The 22,062-nt window shown below is 37.3% G+C and overlaps 1 protein-coding gene across 3 annotated transcripts in view; it reads right to left on the bottom strand.

Annotated features, from left to right (window-relative positions):
* Positions 1–22,062, bottom strand: part of CLIP1 (CAP-Gly domain containing linker protein 1) — a 69,666-nt gene that overhangs the window by 23,979 nt on the left and 23,625 nt on the right. For 2 of the 3 annotated variants that reach the window (XR_014573600.1, XM_083804173.1), the window contains exons 4-14: positions 20,496–20,620; positions 19,223–19,439; positions 15,779–15,976; positions 15,276–15,379; positions 13,042–13,102; positions 12,037–12,069; positions 7,911–8,015; positions 3,926–4,870; positions 2,387–2,503; positions 1,302–1,359; positions 976–1,059 (exon numbers count right to left, since the gene is read on the bottom strand). Coding sequence is in view for 2 of the 3 variants with exons in the window: in XM_083804173.1 (XP_083660299.1) it covers positions 976–1,059; positions 1,302–1,359; positions 2,387–2,503; positions 3,926–4,870; positions 7,911–8,015; positions 12,037–12,069; positions 13,042–13,102; positions 15,276–15,379; positions 15,779–15,976; positions 19,223–19,439; positions 20,496–20,620 (2,047 nt within the window). In the remaining variant the exon portion in view is untranslated. The remainder of the gene's footprint in view (positions 1–975; positions 1,060–1,301; positions 1,360–2,386; positions 2,504–3,925; positions 4,871–7,910; positions 8,016–12,036; positions 12,070–13,041; positions 13,103–15,275; positions 15,380–15,778; positions 15,977–19,222; positions 19,440–20,495; positions 20,621–22,062) is intronic. The other variant, XM_083804174.1, reaches the window with a different exon arrangement.

Raw genomic sequence — 22,062 nt, 5'->3', positions numbered from 1 at the left:
GCTTCCACAGCTGCTCTGGACAGCCTTCTCCAGTGCCTCACCACCCTTATAGTAAAGAATTTCTTCCTAACATCTAAACTAAACCTACTCTCTTTTAGTTTAAAACCATTACCCCATACCCTATCACTACAGCCCCTGATAAACAGTCTCTCCCCATCTTTCCTGTAGGCCCCCTTAAAGTACTGGAAGGCAGCTATAAGGTCTCCCCGGAGCCTTCTCTTCTCCAGACTGAACAACCCCAAATCCCTCAGCCTCTCTTCACAGGCGAGGTGCTCCAGCGCTCTGATCATCTTTGTGACCTTCCTCTGGACCTGCTCTAACAGGTCCATGTCTTTCTTCTGCTGGGGACCCCAGCATGACTCAGGCCAGGGCAGGCACTGCCACCAAGGGTAACAGCAGCCCTTGGCATGACTTGAGTCCCAACAATGCCTTGAAAGACTTGCTTACAGTGTACATAATCATTCCTAATTTCTTTCTAATTTGGTTTTAAATTGAGATGTACAGCTAGACAGATACAGCAAGCCTCCCACCTGCCAGATAAGAAAAAGGAGACAACCAGACTAGCACACTGTCTTTTTGACGTCCTTAAAAAGAGAATACCGTTTATGTGGATTAATTAGTTTATACTTGTAAAGCTTCAGTCTGGTCACTAAGTCTTTGTCTGGTACTTGACCATTACCACAGCATGATTTTGTTGCAATGTTAAAGCAAAAATTTAACTACTGATTTGGAATACACTCAGCCAGGAAATCTTTTGCCTTACTGCACTATTTCCTTAACATCACGGTCACCTTGCTGTATCACTATACAGTGCCACAAAAGTTAGTTTTGCCTAGAGAAAAGGCTTTCTTTTGATGGCATATGCATTTGTGAAAGCATTACACGCTATGTAAGGTATGGCAAGCTGAGCAGGAGGCATAAGAAAGCACAAAGCTGATGCATATTTCAAAACATTCCATTTTATTACGTCCTTACCAGTCAAATTAGACTTCAGTTGTTCCAGTTCTGAAGACATGAGTGCAAATTGCTCTTCTTTTTGGTTTAGTTTTTTTATTGTTTCTATGCAAGTAAAATTTTAAAGACAAAGTTAGTAACTACTTAGATTCCAACAATTCTACCTACTTGCAAGGTATGTTACTCTCAAGAAGAGAGGCTGCAAGTAGTCCTGTCCTTTCCCTAGCTGCTGAAACTGCTGTATTGCCAGGTTTAAATTTGAAAGCACGTGAAAGAAAACACTTTTATTTTGCAGTATAATTTTCTGTAGCTTTTAAGATCTTCATTTACTTTAGTAGCAGACATACCTTGCATAGTTTGTTGAACGTTTTCTGCTTCATCAGCTGCACTAGTAAACTTTTCTTTCTGAAAAAATAGACAAAAACCTAAGGTCAGGTTTGATGTTAACAGTATAATTCAACCACTGAATTTATATTAGGTATTTTTTCATGGAGAAAATATATCAAGTTTTCACTCCTGTCATAAATAGACCTGAAGTTTTTGAATTACTGTTTAGCAGAGATGTATTCAACAACATAATGCAAGATTTCTCCCTCGCCTTGTTTGTAAGCAAGTCCCTAAACTTTCAAAATAACTTCTCCATCAGCAAGCATAGCAACAGAACCGCAGCCACAGAGTCTCTTGTAGGAGACATTATGTGTGGGCCTCTCAATGTCAGAAGCTATCCACGTTATCCATGTTACTCATGTGCTGCACAATGGACTTCTGCAACCCTGTGATCAATCTCACACGAGCGTTTTCCAGCTTTACCAGCAGGAAGAGATGCTAGACTGTGAAAAAAAGGTAGGATGTTGAGGAAGACAATAAATGAGTCTTCTCCATCAGCCTTAAATATTTACTATGGCCACAGAAAGATTTTATGACAGGGACAGTAAAAATTACACAGCTTGTCTTTTTATTGCTAATTAGCTAGTTTCTCAGGAGAATCCCACCCATCCACAGGATACCTACAAAATTAATTAAAATTGCAAAATGAGAAATCAGGTGAAAACTATCTTTGAGAAACATTTGAGAGACATTCCTGTAGCAAGCATTAATTTATACAATAGTTATGATGATAAAGGGCCATATGTTCCTTCAAGAATAGTCTAAATTTAAAGCTGCACGATGCTTTTGACGTGGCTTAATATGTTATCTGAAATCTCTAATGGATGAGTTCTATTTAAACAAATCACCTGATAACACAAGTCAGGTGAAATGCTCTTTTCATTCTGAGATGGATCTTATTAGTCATGAGCCATTGCCTTCTATTCATGAAGATCATAGCTTTGAAAGACTGCTCAGGCAGAACTGATCCTCAGAATTCAATTATGCTCTCACCACGAAAACCAAAATCCAGCGGATAAAGTCAAAATTTTTGATTATTACTCACCAAAATCTGAAGTTCCTTTTCCAAAGAATCTTTAACTTGATTTACTGCACTCAAGTTTTTCTCAAGGTCAAGAAGCTTTTGCTCTTTGCCCTGCAGTTCTTTGGCCAGATTACTAGCCTAACGAATATGGTCAAATGGAGTAAAATAAAATTACAAACATGAATGATAAAAACAGGGAAATTAAAAGTTGAATCTGAAATAAATAACTAGAATATTAAAATCACTGTAAGATGACAAAATAAAAATAAACTGAAGGAAAAAGAAATGTAATGTGTTAACTGAGTGAAGCGGATTTCCACTGATGACTACATCACAGTACTAATTGGATCTTGAAATGCTTGAAATAATAATTAAAATTTAGTGATCTTAGAATTAATGGTGAAAACATTTAATGGCAGGCATTTTGGAGTACACTGAAACATTTCAAAATACAGTTACAGCATCAGTTGAATTAGCAGTTTTGGTTCTTAACTGTTTTAATCTTTTGAACTGATAAATTTAGAATTTATGTTTCAACTGGCTATTCAGACCAATACACATATGGAGATGTCATTTTCCAAAAGGTTCTGTACCTCACCCAAGAGGTAGTGCAGAAACCCAGCATGAGCTCAAACATTGTGCCAAAGGTCCACAGAAATCTAGTATCTTGGAACCATCTGCGAAGGACTTAGGAAAGCTGTTTCCAGCTACCTTCCCACTACTTCTACAACTGGAGCTCTAGCTTGTCAGGTCATGCATAAGTTGGGGATGTTTGGGCAACCCCCCAAATTAAATGGAAACTTAACACTGTTATTATTAGCTGCAGTGGCAGAACAACTTTCAAGTACTGAACGGCATAGCACACTATCAACCTCAAAGAGACACTTCATCCAAAACCAAGAAAAACCTCAGTAAGATACATCAAGCTGCAGTCTGTGCTTCAAAAATATTGTGAAAAGGTTCCTGACAACACCACTGCATACTCTTATCTTTAAGGAAAGTTCCTCCAGGATTTTTTGTTTGTTTGTTTCATTTTTAATGGTGTTCTCTTGCCTCTTCCATCATCATCTTTGATGAGAGGAAGGGTGAAGATACTAATTCTATCAGCATTTCTCTAGGTGGAAGATTGGGAACACAGATTCTCTTTACAACTCAATGTAATCAACAGAGGAAAACATTCCCCCATGAGCTCCATGTCATATTATCTGAATATTTTCAAACTTCCACCAAACGTTAAAAATTTGTATGTGGGTTCTTCTCCCGAATAAACCAATAAAGTAATTTTTCCATAACAAAGTTTTCAGCAGAGGCCTCCGTAAGTCTGCAGGAAGAAAGTACAGCAAGAAGTTTTCTTTTGCTGAGTGGTGCAGACCAAGCAGAAAAACCTGTTTAGAGATCTGACCCAGTTAATGCTTTCTCTGCACCTCCTCAGATGGTACTAAGATACTTTTTTAATACAACAGTTTTTTTTTCTGTGATGAGTTTGCTATAGCAGTTTAGAACAATACAAATGTAAAATAAAAGCAAAGTAAAAATAAAAGGATGGATGTTGATACAAACCTTGCTACTTTCATCAACCTTTTCAGTCTCTAAATTCTGTATCTGTTTCTCAGCTGCCTCAAGCTGCTTGCTAAGTTTCTGGACTTCCAATTTACCTTCAGAATTGGCTTTCTGAAGTGCATCAAGGTCCAAAAGCTTTTCTTCAGAAGCTTTGATCTGTTGTGTAAGACTACCAATAACTTTGGTTTGTTCATTGCACTTGGCTTGCAGTACCTCTAGCTCCTTTACCTTTATTTCAGCTTCCTGTAATTTGTTTAAAGTGTCTTCCATTTCTACTAGATGCTGATCTTCCACACTTTCCAGTTTGGTCTTCAAGCTTTCCAGGTTTTGCTCTTTCTCCTCTGTAACTGCTATTAATTTTGCTTTCAGGGCTTCGATCTCTTTTAAATGATGAGACTTTTCATTTTCCTGCTTCAGCTTTAAATTTGACATTTCATTTTCATAGTCTAATTTAATCTTCTCAATTTGAGTCTTTAACTCCGCAAATTCTGCTGTCTGAGCCCCTACACCTTTGCTGAAAGAAACTTTTAGTTCTTCCATTGCTTGCTGATGGGAGGCAATTGCAGATTCCAGCTTTGATTTCCACAGCTCCGTTACATCTGAATTCTCCTTGTTGGCATGATCAAGCTTAGTTTTCAATGATTCATTTTCTTTTGCCATTTTCTCATTTGAAGCTGAAAGTGATTTGATCTCTTTCCGGAGTGCTTCTTCACTGATTTCAAACTTCTCTTTCAGTGAATTCATCTCGCTCTGATGTTCTTTGCCAACCGCTGCCATTTTTTCTTGCAAAGAACTTATTTCTTGTAACAATGAAAGAGAAGTATCCACATCATCAATGTGTTTGCTAGACTCTAATCTCCCTCGAAGCTCAGCTACTTCCTTCACCCGCAATGCTAGATCTCTTTCTAGTTCCATGATGCGAGATTTTTCTGATACTGTGGCCACCTATGATTAACAGCATTTTAAGAAAAGAAGAAAGAATTATAAAAGATACGTTTAATAGACACAGATACTTAGACCACAGTGAAAAGAAATTACCAAGCATTGCAAACCAACATCAGTAGTATATTCTTACCAGCATTTTGGATTATAATACCTCTGAGTTTCATTGCCAAATCCTATTTTTATGGAAGTTTCTTACTAAAGAAACCTTAAGTAAAAGAAAATGCTGCTTTTATATGGAAGGCTGTGAAACAAGACCAACTGTTATTTCATTTATGTATAAACTATTGCTAAAAAAAGTACAGATGTCCACATCTTTGTGTTCTGTGCATTTTGAATTCCACCTTTTGGGAGAACATATTTAAGTTGATTTTTCTGAAGTTATCTAGAAATAACAACTTGCTAAATAACAGCTTACAAACTACACTTATGTATATTAAACACATTTAAGAAATGTTTCTCAGAACCATTTTAAAGCAGACTGAGATAGGAGAAGCCCCGGGTCCCCAATTGTTGAAATAATTGCTTCCAGATTCATTTTATGCCAGTTATGAGACTGTCAGAGAAAAATAATTTTTTAGCCTACAAATGCCTGAAACTCCTTTGATATCTAATCCATTGTTCTCTCTGAAAAAAGTGTCCTCACTTTATCTGAGCTTTTCAACAACTGTTGAAGAAACTTCTGGTATGCAAAAACAACAAAGCCAGCACAATGATTTCTAATTGGGAAATCACTGTTTCAGCCTCCTTATACCAACATTCTGAAAAAATATTACTTACCTGCAATTGCTCTTTAAAAGTACTTATTATACACTACCTTCTTGGTTTTATAATATTCAGCCCTGCCTTCGAGTCATGTATGTGTGCATGATTATAAATATGCTTTCAAGAAGTACCAATCGTATGTATTATGACACATATTCAAACATCTATTCTGATCTAGTCAAAAGATCTAATACTCCGCATCTTCCTAATTAAAGAAAGTGGTTGGAATAGACAAAGACACGTAGGGAGTATTATCTGAAGCGAGCAGTGCATAAATCATCACAGAAAAGCAATGGGATTATTTGAAAAAGTACAAATACATAGACAAATAATTGAATTTTGAGTATCATACAAAAACTGTCAAGCGTTTATTTGCCTACTCTGCTATGGACAGAAATGAGAAAAATGTTTTCATTCTTTCTGGTGAAGAAACCCTTTATGAACAGGGAAAAGGTAAAAAATATTTTATGATCCTGCAGGAAAAAAAATCACAAGTAGAGAACTAGCATCTCTTTCCAGCTGAACCCTGTGCTTTGTAAGTTTTAAATATTTGTGATGACCTTCAGCTTTGTTTGGAGAAAGATAACAGTATTAGCTTTTATCTTCTAAGACAAAGAAACAATGTAGGAACTAGAGGAAGTTCACACCTTGTCATGCAGAAAACTTGTCAGTTTGAGAAAAAGGCAGAATGAAATTCACTGCTTCATTATGTCAAGCAACCGTGAAAGATTTAGATTATAAAATGTACCATAAAAGAGCCAGTATTCATGGTTTATTTCCATTGCATTGCTCAACACTGAAAATGTACCTGATTCATCACCTCTGGAAGCAGATTTACAGGTTTTCAGTAAGCAGACACCTGATAACTGAACCTGAATGGTGCCCTATTAAGTATCTGTTACATTATCTGTTACTGGGTGTTTGCTATCTCTTTATAAAGATGCCACATACCAGAAACAATGAACAAGGGCATCTTGAAGTAATATCGGTATGTACTTACGTGTAAAGAATTTAGGACAAAAGGCACTTATAAACAATGGCATATCATTAGGTGTGACCTAGATTCTCTTTACATGGCTGGACCTGACAGAAGGGTATGGAAATATCACCTTCTGCTACTGTTTAGCTACCGTTTAGTTGACCTTGTTGAAATGCCCAGTAACACTGGGAAAACATTAAGTTCAACAGAGGTGATCATTAGTGAATTCTTACTACAGCTGCGAGTTCCTTCTTCCCATCTTCTCTTTAGCAGCTGTAGTTAGGCTGGTCACCCACAGAATGACCCATTTTTGGAAGTGGTCAATGTGCTCCTACGGAACAACGTTCTGTTATTTGCACAGCGAAGCAACCATCCCATCCTCCTCTCAAAGCCAGGGATTCCCTACCATCCCCATAGCATGCTCCTAGCTTGTGGTCATTTCAGATTTCTTGGATTTGGCATTTCATGAATGATTTATGAACTACTGAATAAAAATTAAAATAAATAAACAAATCTCACCACCAAAAACTGTTATGCCTTTGCTGTCAAATAAGCTCACAGACATAATGCAATGTTAGAGCACAGTAGACTTTTCTAAAAGACACGTGAAGAGCTGAGGTCAACCACAGCAGCCTTGTGGGCCTTGTTTCAAATAAAACTGAGTACAGTTAGCACCTCTCTAGCAAGAAAAAAACTTTCAGAAACATGCTGAAAATCTTAGGGATCAACCTCAGCTAAACCTGTCTAAACCTGTCTTGGGAAAATGTATGTTTTGGGACTCTGTAATGTTTTGACAGGAATGGTATTACTAATACTACTGGATACCCAAGAAAAGATTGTGTCATGGGTAAAAAAAAAAAAAAAAAAAGAACTAAAAAGCACTGCAAACCTTGACTTAGCAGATAGCACAGCCACTATTTAGGACCTCAGAAACCCAGCCCCCACATTCTAAGTTTGTGTAAAAAGCACTGGCAAACTGGAACTTACTTCTTTTGGATATAATAACTATGCTATTTCTGCCACTTTTGGCCTAAATTTAAGCATTACTTTTGTGCTTTGAAATCATCTTACCTGAATTCTTCTGAAGAAATGAGTACACATATACAGGCATACACACACACACAACCGAAGCTCAAAATTAATGCTAATTTTTAAGTGTGCCAGCTACATCTATAGCAGGTACTGATCGTGGCAGGAGCAAGAATCTCTTTCAGCATGTGTTAAACCCAGCAGGCTGTGTCATCAGAAATCTTCCACAACACAAATCAGTCTTGTTATTTAAATAGTGAAAACCATTACCCTAGTGTCTTCTAACTCCCTCTGGAGTTTGTCAGCTTTGGTCTTTTCAAAGAGCAGGCTCTGTTCAAGCTCCTTAATGCGGGCATGCTCCAGTTTGGTCTGCGTCTGTTAGTGAAAAGGGAAAGGAAGAGAACACAACGGTGCCACCATCACATGCCAGCACACAAGGAGGGAGCCACATGCAGGCCGTGCTGCCAGAATCTTCTATCAATGATGAGCAGAGAAGATGCAGTGGATAAAATGAACAGGGAAATGCTATGGATGAGAAAGATGGACTGAAAAGTGTAAATGGACTGATGTGTAAAAAATAAAAAATAAATCACAAACGAAGAAGTATGAACAAAAACGTTTCATGCAGCCAAGTAGAAGTTATTTATCAGTACATGAAGTTTTCAGCACAAATTAGAATAGTTATGAAAAAGTATATATAAATATATATACGCCTGTTCTAAGAGGATGATATGTCCCTTTCCTCGTCATCCCACTAACTTTTTTTAATGCATTGGGCTTATTTTTAAATGATTTAATTATGAACCAGGGGAGAATTCACTACTGAAGCTCATGTAACAAAACTTTTTTTTTTTTAAAGCAATAGTAGCTGCATCTCAAGTTTTAGCCATAAAAATCCTTTTGGTCAAGACCAGGGAACATTAAGGTTCATTTGTCACTAGGGTATGGATTATTTCAATAGAAATAGAAAGAGCATGGTTGCCTATAACTGCAGAACCCCCTTAGTTTATCCCTCTCCTCCTCTTCCAAAAAACAAATAAGATTCTTCAAAACCAGGGGAAAAAGTGAATCAGCCTGGTTGTTCCATAATTGCTGAAGCCTAAATACATTGAACAAGATGTAGAAGTGATAAGATTAAAAAAATAAATTGTAATTCTCATAGGTTCCTAAAAAGCACAGAAAGTACATGTAACAAAATAAGCAGCACCTCCTGCCTTTTGGTTATAAAGAGATAGAATTATTTTTTTTAGCAAGAGCACAGAACATCAGTAAACTCGATACCTAGGCTCCAAGATGCTCCAAGAAGCCCCCAAGAGAGCTTGAAGTTTGAGAGATGCAAGTAAAGTCCAGCAGTTAGTTCATATCTGTCTGACTTACACCACTGAAATGGGGAACATGGGTGAGTGTGTGTGTGCACGCGTGGGTAGAATAGAAAGAAGTAATATAGAGTTATTTATGAAATGCTGAGATCCAAGTATTGTGTCAATCTTGACTGGTCACTGTTATTTTAAATGTACGAAACAATCCAAATTAAAAGTATTCTGAAAGTGCACTGTTGCTTCACGTCTCTTTTCCAAAAAAGGGCAGCTTAAGGACCTTGCCCGCATCAAGAGTAAGGTGGATCTCCAGAAAAAAACTGAACGATGTTCTGTCTGGTTATGCTAAGATGTGATTAAGAGCCCAAGAAGTTGCATCCATCAGCCTTGATGGAAGTTCTCTAGCTTCAGCAGTTACTTTACTACAGAACAAGTAGTAAAGTAGTAAACAAGTAGTAAAGTAGTACACAGTAACCCCCAAGCCTTATGAACTGCTATTAGTAGAGGAGAGTCCTGCAACCTGAAAAGCTACCCATTGAACACTGGGTTGAAAGAATTCAAAAGGAAGGAAGAGCGTGAATCATTCCAAAGCCACACTGCTGCCAAACCCACGGCACAGCGGTGTGCACACAGCTAGCAGGACACTACTGCTTCTCTGATCTTTGCAAATGCTATTTAAATATCCCTACAGAACTGTGTTATTTATAGAGTGACAAGCTGATTAGTACTGCCTCCAAACCAGCCACAGCAGTTAAAGATCCTAGGCAGTCTCTGCAGAGAAGGTGAGATAGGGACGAAACTCTTGTTTTGCTTCAGGCCTGTTCTCCAATCACAGTATTCCTTCTGACAGCACCAAGTTATCTTCCTCTCCCAAAGCATGTAGACATCTGGTGGTTTCAAACAGTTTTTTAAAACATTTTTCCAGCTGAAAAAAGAGTTGGCTGTTTTATTATGCAGTTACTAGGTCTAAAATACTAATTCCCTAAAGCATTAAAACTTGCTTCTTAGATTTGTTCTGGTTTTGGTATTCCATAGCAGATTTGTTTCTCTATCAGTGGAAGATATTCAGTGTACACAAGGAAAAAAAGAACAAAAACACAAACATAAAACATGAGAACATGGGTTATTGTTTTTGTCTCTCACAGTCTTTGAAAACTAAACTAAATATTCTAAGGGAAATAACTATTTCTAAAAGTGGCTATAATTCAGCCCCCTCTCTGAGACTGATTAGTATTACTTCTGTTCCACAACAAAATTATAAGTCTGAAAATGAATCTATTTTTAAAAATTGAATATTCATGCCTTTCTTGCTCTAAATCCCATTAGGGATTTATTAGAAAACAAGTCCCAAACCTGATAGCTGCAAAATTCTCCTTGCATCACTTTGTAAAATATGCTACCTTAAGATTTGCTATACTACACATAAAAACCAAAATACTTTGACCATTAATTTTATTGAAATTGCTTTGATACTGCATAGATCAGATATACCATCATCAATTATGATTGTATGATTACCATTTTTTTTAACCCCCATCTCTTATATACTACAAAGGAGAATAAAATAAAATCCTACCAAAAATAAAATAAAAACTAAAAAAAAAAAGAAAAAGAGAAATGTCTAAAAGATCGTGTTCCTCTTTGAGGAAATCCAGAGAACAGTAAACTGACAAGAGCAGAGTACCATAAAAAGAAAAAAAGAATTTGATTTTAAACCTCAAACTGGATGGAAAAGAAAAACAAAAAGCAAGCAAACAAACAAAACCCACAAAGCATCTTCCCCTTCTCTAAAGCTTCACAGTTAGATTAGGAGAGGGGAAAATGGGACAAGCCCTGCTCTGGCTTGAACCCTAAAGAATTCCACTAAAATCAAATGTCAGAGAGCAGTCATTGGTTATTTAGAGCATTTGTGTATTCTAGCTACACTTTCACTTCAAAATAAATCTTCAGTTAAGTTCTCCATCTACAGGTAAAACTGTGAAATTGTGCTGAAGCCATAAAAGCTGATAATTGATTCTAGAATAGGGGCAAGATGACCTTCAGTTCCTTCGTGCTGGGAGAACAATCACAGGACAAGACAGATTATGAAGCATTATCCTGGAAACTAAGTGATCACCCAGTTCTCTTCTTCAGAGAGTGAAGATGTCCGTTTTTATGGAGAAATTAGAACAGGGAAATAAGGAATAAAGATAGGATTAAACAAGGAGTGCACAAAACGAGAGAAAGGAAGGGCACATGCAGATTTACTTCTAACACACCGTGAGCCTGATTGGAAGAATAGAGGAGACCCGGATCGCTGAAGTAGCTTCGCAAAAGCAACACCTAAGAATGCACAGCAGGAAACCAGTTTTAGTCTTGAGAACTTCCTATCTTGGCTGGGGATGCAGCAGAGGAGGCAGCCTGTGATAATTTTTCCTAAATCCAATCAAAGAGAGGGCTTTTAAATTCCACTATTCTGAGCTATGGAAGCAAGAGGGCTGCTTTAATGTCTTGTAAGGCAATTTCTGCTATCCATTTACATATATTTTTCCTGCATAATTCAAAGGGAAGCTACAGTAAAATAGCTTTAAAACGTCTTAAAAACTAGCGTGCAATCATCTCTCCCCTTTGCATTTTATGAAAAAAAAAAACAGGGGAGGTAGGGAACATACCATTTTCTCCCTCAGAAAAATTAATTGGCTAGATGCAAACTGCATCAATTGAACAGCAGTAGGAGCTCATAGGAAACAGCGCAGGATTTTGTGAAGACAGCAACTAAAATCCTACATAAATGAAAGACATTTCAGGATCCAGGACAGTCATTTTCTACAAGCTCCTATGCTCTCCAATTAGGTGCAAAGTTTTTGCCCACAGAGAATTCTAATGACACATTTGCCCTCTCTACAGTTAATGGGGATTACAACGTTTAGTCATTACACACATTCTTTTTGATAAACGTAATTGCTCTGAAAGCAACATGCACACAAATACTAGAGTCAATGTTTCAATAACAGATTATGCAGTTAGTGAATAAGTATAAGCATTTTCTGCACACAATCTGTTAACATGGGATGTCTCCGCACATTTAAGTGCCCTCTTACATTTTCTGGATCTTCCGAAATCTGCCTCTTTCGCTATCAGTAAAATTAAAAAACAAAAACAAACAAAAATATTTCACCTGAAGACTTAGCACTATCATTCCAACACAAACATCAGGATACATCTCATTATCTTGTATTAATTTTAAATTCTTGAAGCTATGCAGCTTGACAGACCAGGCTCTTTAAGATGGTCTGCCAGGAATATCCACTGAGTTAACAAAAAATAGAGAACTATAAGTTTCCATGGACTAAATAATAAAAGGATCATTCTATGAAGAGTCTAGATAGGTATCTTAAAATGAATGGAAGACTAAAATAAAAGAAATGTTATATGAAATGAATCACTTTCATAAGGCTAGCACTTTAATCGTTAAGGGTTCACAGGGACACAAGTCAGTTAACTTTGTTCTCTATACTGTAGAAGAGTCTAATATTTTTCAGATTAAACAACAAATAGAGTAGAATAACTAATATGTATTTTGCTTTTTAATTTGTAATTTGGGATAAAAATTGGTAGTGTTCAAGTTATTAAGAGCAATTCTTCACTAAATGTTTCCGAACCTGATTGCATAATAACACTATTATAATGCACACGTGAATGGCTGTTTAGATTTTGGCTACAACTGTCCTGACAGAATATTTTTTTTAATAAATCTTCCATTAGAAGACATTAAAAACATTAGTAAGATATAAATTAATATAAAATATCAAAAAATAGAGTTTTCAATTAAATTATTCTAAGCAACTATTGCCATTCTACAGTAGAACCCTTGCTAAAGTGTATAACTGAATTAAAGGTGCAATCCCGCAATTCCAGGGTGGTTAGCTTACTCCGGGACTGCAGAAATGGGAATTACTTTGATGTGCTTTGCATACTCATGGACCAGGATTGCATCTCTTAATCATTCCTGCCACCGTCTTCCAGAGAACAGTCCAATTTGGATGAACTGGTTGCATTTTTGTGTCCTACTATATATACTGTTTGCAAAGCTGGAGCTATTTTACCTCTAGGTCTCCTTTGGTAATGGATTCTTCTTCCACACGGAACTGTAGGTCTTCAACTTTCCTGTGGGGACAATTCATTAAAATTCAGATAAATTTGAAAGAAAATGCTTTCAAGCTCAGTTTTCAGCGGAAATCTGCCAGCAAACTGCTAGAAACAATAAGACATGAGAAGTGTTTCACAAAGAAGGAAAGACACCATCTTTAAAGAGCAAGCTCTGACAAAGGCATCTTCCTACAGCTGTATGAAGAAAGTATTTGGTAATTTTCTGAGGAGTTAAAAAGAAAACCTCTGTGTCAATGTTGTTTCTCTTAGTCCTTCACCCTTCTGCACACATTCTGCGTATTCTGCCATTAAGCTAAGAAACAGAAAGTTAGGAAATATCCAAGATTCCCAAGATGTTTCTGGTAGTGCGCTGGTCCACTCACATCAAAACTCTAGCATGGACAAGCACATTATTAGCCGTCAAGATGAACTGCAAGATACAGACTGGGGGTGCGTGCAGGAACACAGATACAGCTTGCCTTGTTCATACAGCAGTTTTAGAGTGCTGTATGATAGATAGAGGCGAGGAGATGGTGACTGACCTAAAATTTTTAAAAAGCTATTTCCTCCCACCCCTTTATCTGGTATGCCCCAATGAACAAGGGGCCAGATCTCCTCCTTCCAACACAGTAAGATGGGGCAAAGGAAGAGACAAGCATGCCTTCTTTCCTTTGAATTGCACATGCTGCTGGTGCCCGGAGCTTGGCTGGCAGATGTAGAAATCGTTACATCAAAGGGAGTTACAAGTGACGGATGTCTAAAATAAAAGGACGGTAAGAACTTCCGATTGTCTCACCCCTATGCTTTGGAAACAGAGGATTAAAGATTATTTGACTTCAAGTTACTGCTGAGACTGACTTGAATACGTATCACAGAGAGCTTTCAAAGTAAACAAACCTAGAGTGGCTAGGAGGAAGGAGAAATATTACACTGCTGAAGCCATGAAATGTTTTCCTGGCTGTAAGACGTCACTTCAGTTAATGGGTAGCAGGCAGACACAGCAGCACTGTTATGCTGCTTAGCAACACGCTGAAGGTGAGCTCAAGGCCATGGAGGATTTCGATGAAACAGACCCCCACTGACCTGGCATGCAGTGAAAAGAGGTTTACAGCCAGGCTACTAGAGGTGCTGCAAAGCTTTTAAAAATTATTTTTATTTATTATTAAGTTAAACAAACAAAACATTGCATTATTTTGTAGAGGTTATACAAATAATTTTATTCCTAACTGCACTGTTTATCTTGCAAATTCATTACAAGTGGGTACCAAAAAATGGAGCATGAAAATTGTAATGGAATTACCCAGGGTTTACCATTGGATCTTCTCATCCGTGTTTTCCAGTTTTAGGGAAGCCTTTCAGAGAGGTTGACATCTGACTGATTCCAGGGGACTACACAAGCCTACAGCAGACTCACAATGGGTTTCTAAATAGACTCTCACTATTCAAAAGCATTCAGAATCCACGAAAACAATTTACCAGATTATTTCCTCAACTAACCTTGCTCATCAATTTGATAATCTCAATTCTTTTCCTCAAATGATTAAGAAAACCAATTAGTAAAGGCACTAAAAGTAATGGCTTTGAAGATTTTCCTGTAAGAGACAGCCCCTATGTAGAAACACATGAATAGTTATAAATTATTCACAAGAGCACTAAACTGTAAATTCCTAATCCAGCACTGTCAGGAAATGGGATTATGAAAATTTTCACTCTGAAGTAGAGTAAGAGTGTTTCGAGAAGATCAGGCATGATCCATTAACTTCATACGAGTAGGAATAAAATCCTTCTTAACAGAAGGCAATATAAAAAGGAGTAAGTTGCATGAAACTGAGCTTTAAACAATAGTTATAGCCTGAAAACAAGTCCACTTGGATTGTCTCCTGAGAAATGCCATCTCCCAAATCTGAGTGTTTAGCCAAACAAAGAATACCTCAAAAATATTTAATTCCCTCTTCTAGCTGTAACTCATCATAGTATAATTTTCTTTGGCTGTATTATACAGCTGTAGCTCTTCCCCCTCCCCAAATTTAAGAGTTTCTTTTTAGTATTAATTTTTAGAAACTGTGATATGGTTTTGTATGGCAACTGCCCATACCTGCATTATTAAAATTTGTCACCACAGCATTTACTTTTAGTACAAAGTTTGTTTTTTTTTTTATCAGTTATACTAATGAAGACAATTTGGGGTTACCTTTTCTCTTCCTCAAGCTGATTGAGAAGCTCCACTTTCTCCCTATCAGCAGCCTCCACCATAGCTCGTAGCTGGTCCATTTTTGCTTCCATCTCCAGTACATGCTAATTAGCAGGAATAAGAACAAAACCTAAGTTGGACAATACATGATTTTGTTTCCAGGTTATGTATCTACACCTCAGTAATCACAATTTGGTAAAGCGATGGGCCAAGGGACAGGAATATTATATTCAAATATGCATGTAACAGGAAAAAAAAATAAAAATAAAAAAACGTTGCTTCTTGACATGTGTAGAGAAGTTCAACCAAAATTTGTTAAATTACACAGATTTGCTATTTTATCAAGCTAAAGCTCCCACGGGGAAGAACTCACAGGTATAGATTATTTTACTTTTGGAACACTACCTCTTACTCCCAGAACTTTTCAGTAAGAAAATACAATTTGAGAAATTAAGTCAATTGTCTTAAAGCCTCTGTTTTAAGAACAATAGCATTGATCTTACCCGATCGTGTCCATCTCGAACAAGTGCTAATTCTTGCTCTATTTCCCCTACATGACTGGTTGCTTTTGCAACTTCTGCCCTCTCCAGGTCCCTTTCTGCCAGGAGCTGTTCAATATGTTGCTGCTTCTCCTTAAGTGCCTCCTGTAGGGCTGTGGTACCAGAAATTTTTCTTGCATACCGGGAAGATGTTTCTGTCAACTTCACAAAGTAAGCAAGTTAAAAATCATCATGTATCAAGTGAAAACCAGGGATATCTCCAGACTCTACAAACATTGTGTTAGTGTAACAAATGTTTTCTGTAACCTACTGTACCTTCTCCTTTAGAACTTTTATTAAAGAAAAGTATTTTTCTTGCTTTTACATTTAAATTACTTCATTTTCTAGAATCCAACAATGGCCATACCTATGTAGTAGGTTGGTTTTGTAGCAATCAGCAGGCAGTGTGTAGGAGACAGAAGGCTAAGTGAAAAAAAAAGGCTGGCCTCAGTCTAAGGCAGGTTTGGTAGACTCACACAAAGGCTAGCTTGTTAGCTTTCTAAGCACCTTTTGCATTAAAAAAAAAAAAAAAGGCACCTATACAGCAAGTTAATAACATTGTCACTCTAGTTACCTAGTCATTATCTTGGGTCACCAGTGAAGGCATAACATGTCCAAATGCTCTATCAAAAGCTTTTGGATCTCCAACTAGCATTTCGTGCCTCTGCTACGGGAATAAAACATTCAGGGTCAAAGGCATTTACCTTGACTTAAAAAGCCAGCCTTACAGCTAAAACCTTGTGAAGATGTATATTTGGTATCTGATTAAAACATATATTTATATACCTGGAATTAAATTACTTCTAGAAAAAAATAAATAAAAATCTGAAGGATTAAACTTAAAAGAGTATAGATAAAAATGAATCAAACTGGAAAACTATAGCTAAAATGAACCTTAAGATTTTTCTTGACCTTGCATGATCTCTGCTCCACTGAATGGAACCAGTGTCAGTGAAAATTCATCATGGCCCTGTCTTCTACTTCCTCAAGAGTTTTTGAGCTAGAAGGGAAAGTAAATAAACTGAAATTATGTAGTAATAGTGAGCAAGAGTTGTGAAAACAGCAAAAACTGAATCAAGAAATCTGATACAGCTTACAAAAACTGACCCTATGTTTAGCAGCTCGGAAATTTGCTTCCTAAGTATTAAGAAAGAATGACATCTCACTTAAAGCCTCATTTAAAACAAAACAAAACAAAGCAATGGACAAAGACTTACTCTTCTGTTGTGTTAACCTTTAGCTCTAATGGTATTACCCCAAAATAGGAATATGTTTTTCTCATGATCCTTTCAGAGATCAAAATGTTGAAGGACTGTTGCCATATACAGCTTGGAATGCTGGCAGTAGACTACATCCCCAACAGAAAGCGTAACACTGACGTATTCTTCTGTCATCACAAAAACATGCTTCCCCTTCTGTTACCAGGATTACTGCAGAACCATTCTAACTCGTCTACTTACAGCCTCGAACGGTACATCTCTACTCTATTACGAATACTGTATCCAATGACTTAAAAGGTATGGGACTAAATAAACCAGAACTTTCAGCTTTGATACTTAGATTAGTTGTTTGGTATCCTTTCAGTTTCTGGAAGACATCTCACTGCAAAATGCGCTGGTTTTTAACAATTCTAGCTCTCCTAGTCATACTTGACTTAATTTTCGATTCCATAAGGAATTGAAAAGATTTCAAGAGAAACAACAACTTCCTTCAGACTTGGAAATAAATGCCAATTGTAAGAGACCAGCCCTCTTATGTTATTAGATCACCTACTTTGACAGTTGCTTTTCAGGAAGAAGAAAACAGCAACAGCCCTGACTAAGTGAGAAAACTATGTAGGACCCCAATGAATTGCAGGTAAATTACACTTTTCCTAAAAATCAGATCAAGAGAAATTTGCTGGGAGATTTGGGAAAACCTGTTTCTTCAACAGCTTAACTTTTAAAGGAATTAAGTGTCAAATTATTTTGACAGGCCTTTTACTTGGATGGTAACCAGATCTTCACAGTGCCTGAGAACAGCTAGAAGAAAGCTGGAATTTTAATTCCAGAAATAATGGGTTATGGAAGCTTTATTTTTTAAGACTCAAAACATGCAAAAGCCCTGGGGCACAGCACAGAGCAAAACAAGTGAACATACTGTAAACATTTACATTGTGTAACTGTACCCTCTTCTTGCTGAGGATATCATAGCATGCTGAATAAAACGTGGAGGTCCGTATTAACACTTCACTGTCAGCCCACAAACTGCCCTGAGCAGGCATTCCCTGAGCCACTACTGAGTGCAACGGCTTCAAACTAGGGGGCACTCCCTAGGCTAGAGGTGCAACTTCCAGGATGGGTTAAGTAACAAAGTCCCTCCATTTGTGCCAAATAAAAATCCCTTACGCTTGTTGCGATAAGGTATTAACCCCATTGCCCTGACCGACCGTTGACCTCTGTTCGCTTGTTACCTGCTTCAGTTTTGAAGGACTATGGTACATCGTCACCTTCCTGTCCTGCACCTGCTGTCAAGTATGCAAGCTAACTAGGCCCAGATCAGTGGGAGTTGGTGATCTCTTTCCAGTCAGATGTACATTGGGCTTTGTTTGTTTGTTTTTAAACTAAATAAATAAATAAAAAAGGTGATCGTAGAAAAAAAAATATTTCTATGCTTTTAACTGCCTTTAAAGAGAGACTTTTTAAATTCAGCTTTCTCCGAAGATCTGTTTTACTGCTGCAACCCAAGATTAGGACATTTATGTAACAGAGTAACTTTAAAAGAATCCATAGTAAGTGTATTAGGTGGAATTAGTACTGTGTTAAAATTCACCTGAGCCACTGTACTTTGCAATGTTTTGCCTTTATGAATTCATAGGATTAAAAAACAAATCCAAAATAAAAGAAAGAGGCTTCTTGTCAGCAAAAGCTTGATGATCGCTACTTCTATATTTTGCAGCTGACTCATCTCTTTAAGAGTAAAAGAAAGCCTTTTACAACTTGACAATTTGGAGCTTCCTGCTTAATGAAACAAGTTTGAGCCATGGAAGCTTTAATGCAAACCAGATCCCATATGACAGAGATTTGTGGTGTGCTAGGAAAAATTAACAACTAAACGCAGATTTCAGTCAGAGAATATTGATGCCTTTTCACTTTGTTGGCATCACAAGCCCCTTTCTTATTGCAATAACTCAGTTAGCCTGAATTAACTGCGTAAGCTTAAATATTCAAATATTCAGTTACTCTTCAGGGCTAGCTAAGAGTTCCTTCCTTCATGCATGCTTTGAATGAAAAAGAGAGCACAATTAAATGTACATTGTACTCTCCCCAAGATCTGTTCTATTCTCAATTTATGCAAGTAGATCACAGGCAAGTGCCACGTGGATTCTTGCTTGGGAACGTAAAGCATGCAATAGAAAAAGAAGCTTACTAGTCCTGTACGGCTTGGCTTGCTGCTTACTGAAGATGCCACAGAACTGAGGGAGCTCAGGGAAGATGCGCTTGGACTACGTTTCAGGGCTGTGGGAGTTGCAATCACTTTTCGCACGGTTGTCTTCGCTTTTGCTGGTGTAGTCGATGGGAATCCAATCTTTGTAACTTTGTGGACTGGAGCAAACAAACCGTATTTTGGCTGACACTGAAAATATCTTTAAAAAACAAAGCAGACAGATGAGAGCACTAAATTAACTTCTGTCTTTTCGTATACACGATCTGGCTTCACAAAGAATGCTAGATAAATAGTCTAACAGTATCAAAGGACAGGGTAACAGCTGGTGACAGCCTCATCTATATTAGGTTGAGGCCTTTTTTTAAACAATGGATTTGGAAAGGGGGCTTCATTGGGCTGCAGTAGCACTATTACAGCAGGCCTCAGAAATTCAATAGAAAAAAACCTCTTGAGCTAGAGCTCTGTTTCCCACATATTCCATTCAGATTCAAACATGCACATCCTTTCTCTTTCAGACGTTTCTCTGAGCTGCCAACAACAAAGGTGATAAGGAGTTAAAAATAAAATCAGATAATTTAATCAAGCAGTTGTATATTTGATTGCATATATGCATATTTCATTATGCAGAACATGTATCTTTGGTTATATATAATCAAAACCCTTTTAAAATGTTAAGTTGTGAACACCCATGTTAAAATGGCACAATCCTTGTAGAAACACATTGTAAAGAGTTAAAGAATTGTTCTTTACACCACACGTGAAAGAAAATTTGTGATGTGAATTAATATTTTCTAAATATGACTTGTTGAAGGAAGAATCTATATGGTTCCTAGTCTTTATAATGTGGCTATATAAGCTTTCAGTTCCTGCAATGCAGGAAAATTTTCCTTAAATTCAGCTTTTAGACACCTAGAGATATTTTCTTAACTGAGAATTCATTCCAAGCTGGGAAACCAAGCAGAAGTTCAAAAAGCTGAAAATTGTGTTTTCCATTATCAGTCTATGAATAAAACTCATATGGGAGTTAGGAGATATTAACCAATCCACTGAACGTGGGGTTGATGCAGACTTTCAGAGATGTGTAGGTGTCATAAAATTCAAATCAGGGTGTAAGGATCCCCCTCCCACCAGCAGACAGTCGGGTTTACAGTCTAATGACTTCTCTTGATGTAAAGTTTAATGTAAGATATTAAAAAGACAGAGCAAAACAGAGATATGCAAGACCTTTAAGGTGTCTATCTGATGATAAACTAACCTTGTTCCAGCAACAGCTCCATCATTCTTTCCAAGAGGTTCATCCAGTTCTACTCCACACCACTCTCCTTTAGCAAAGTCGGTTTCTCCCAAGAAACGCACAACTCCAGCTTTTGTTCCACCAACCTTGAAGCAATAAGACACACACCTGTATTTACTGCATTTCCAAATCAAATACAAAATCCAGTGGAAAGCATTCAGCATAATCATGTTCACAAAGCACATTAATGATGTCACCTGTTCTTATTTCAAGCTGCATATTCTTTTGTCGCTGGGTTTTGTTTTAATACCTTGAACAAATCTTCACAACTAAATTGTTTGCAGAAGAGAGAGAAAAAAAAAAAAGAAAAAAAACTTTCTCTAGCATTTAGTTCTGTCCAGTTTGGTATTTGGGAAAAGTTTGTCAAGATTGAAGGCCACAACTCTATTAGATGACTTGATACGGCTATAAGATTAACAAGATATTCAGCAAGATGCAGTATAACTAGCGAACTGAATGCGATAGGATTTGTATTATATTTTCACACAAACGTCAGTCAGCAACAAATGATTTCTAACAGCTGCTTGTTTTTTATTCTAATTCTGTGAGGAAAACTAAAAGAAATTAAATGAGAAAAAGTCATATATTCTACAAGGAGTAGTTCAGAAACTACACAGCACAATGCTCTTGCACTTAGGAGAACTTACATAATACAAAGCACTGCAAAAACTGTAGATGTAAACAACTATTTGAATTCTTAGGGAAGGGTGGAATCATTTTCTTGATCTTTTCTTCATTTTTTTTGAACAGCCCTAAATGGAAAATCAGAAATGATTTGCTTTCAGACTTCAAATCCTACATCTTTACAGCCATCTTGATCCTGTTCCACTTACTTGCCGTGTTTTATAACTCCCAGAGGAGGGAGGAATTAAATTAGGTGAAGAAGCAAAAGGTGTTCAGTGGGACTGACATTTGCCAAGCAGGGCCATGAGCCAGAGCTGCAGGATTCTTGCAGGTCGGAATGACAATATGCTGTGCCCTATTTGTGTGAAAATCTGTTCAGCCTGCATCCAGCACCATGAAAACAAGCAAATGTTGATGAAAACTACCTCTTCAAGAGAGTCACTGGATTCAGTGTGGATCTTTTCAAGGCCGTTGTTTTTTTCACTTGTATTTTCCAGCACACATTATCCGATGAGGCATTTATTTCACAGCCTTCGCAGAAAGTTAGCAGTAACCTGCTAACACAAAGACTGTAATTCTCCTTTTTATGTGCTGAAAAGTATGTTAGGACTTTATGTAATTTTTCCATTAGACATTGTATTCCTTGTGGGGAACTTCCCAGGGTAACCAGAGAACAACAAGCTTCTTGTGCCATCAATTAGGGTGCATGATCACAGCACACTAGATAATTCATTTTAATACATCTGAGAAGTGTTCGCACAAGAGGTTAAGTGTGAGGAGCCTGGAAATGGAGTACATTATCTTGCATGAAAGCACTAAGTGTCCTCAAAGTACTAAGTTAGATGACACATATTTGTACTCTAGCTCCTAGTTCATCAACTGTGCAGAGCTGACAGCTCTGTTA

This window comes from Anser anser (genome assembly GCF_964211835.1).
Source record: "Anser anser genome assembly, chromosome: 18".
Lineage (NCBI taxonomy): Eukaryota > Metazoa > Chordata > Aves > Anseriformes > Anatidae > Anser > Anser anser.
This window is presented reverse-complemented; position numbering and strand designations above follow the sequence as displayed.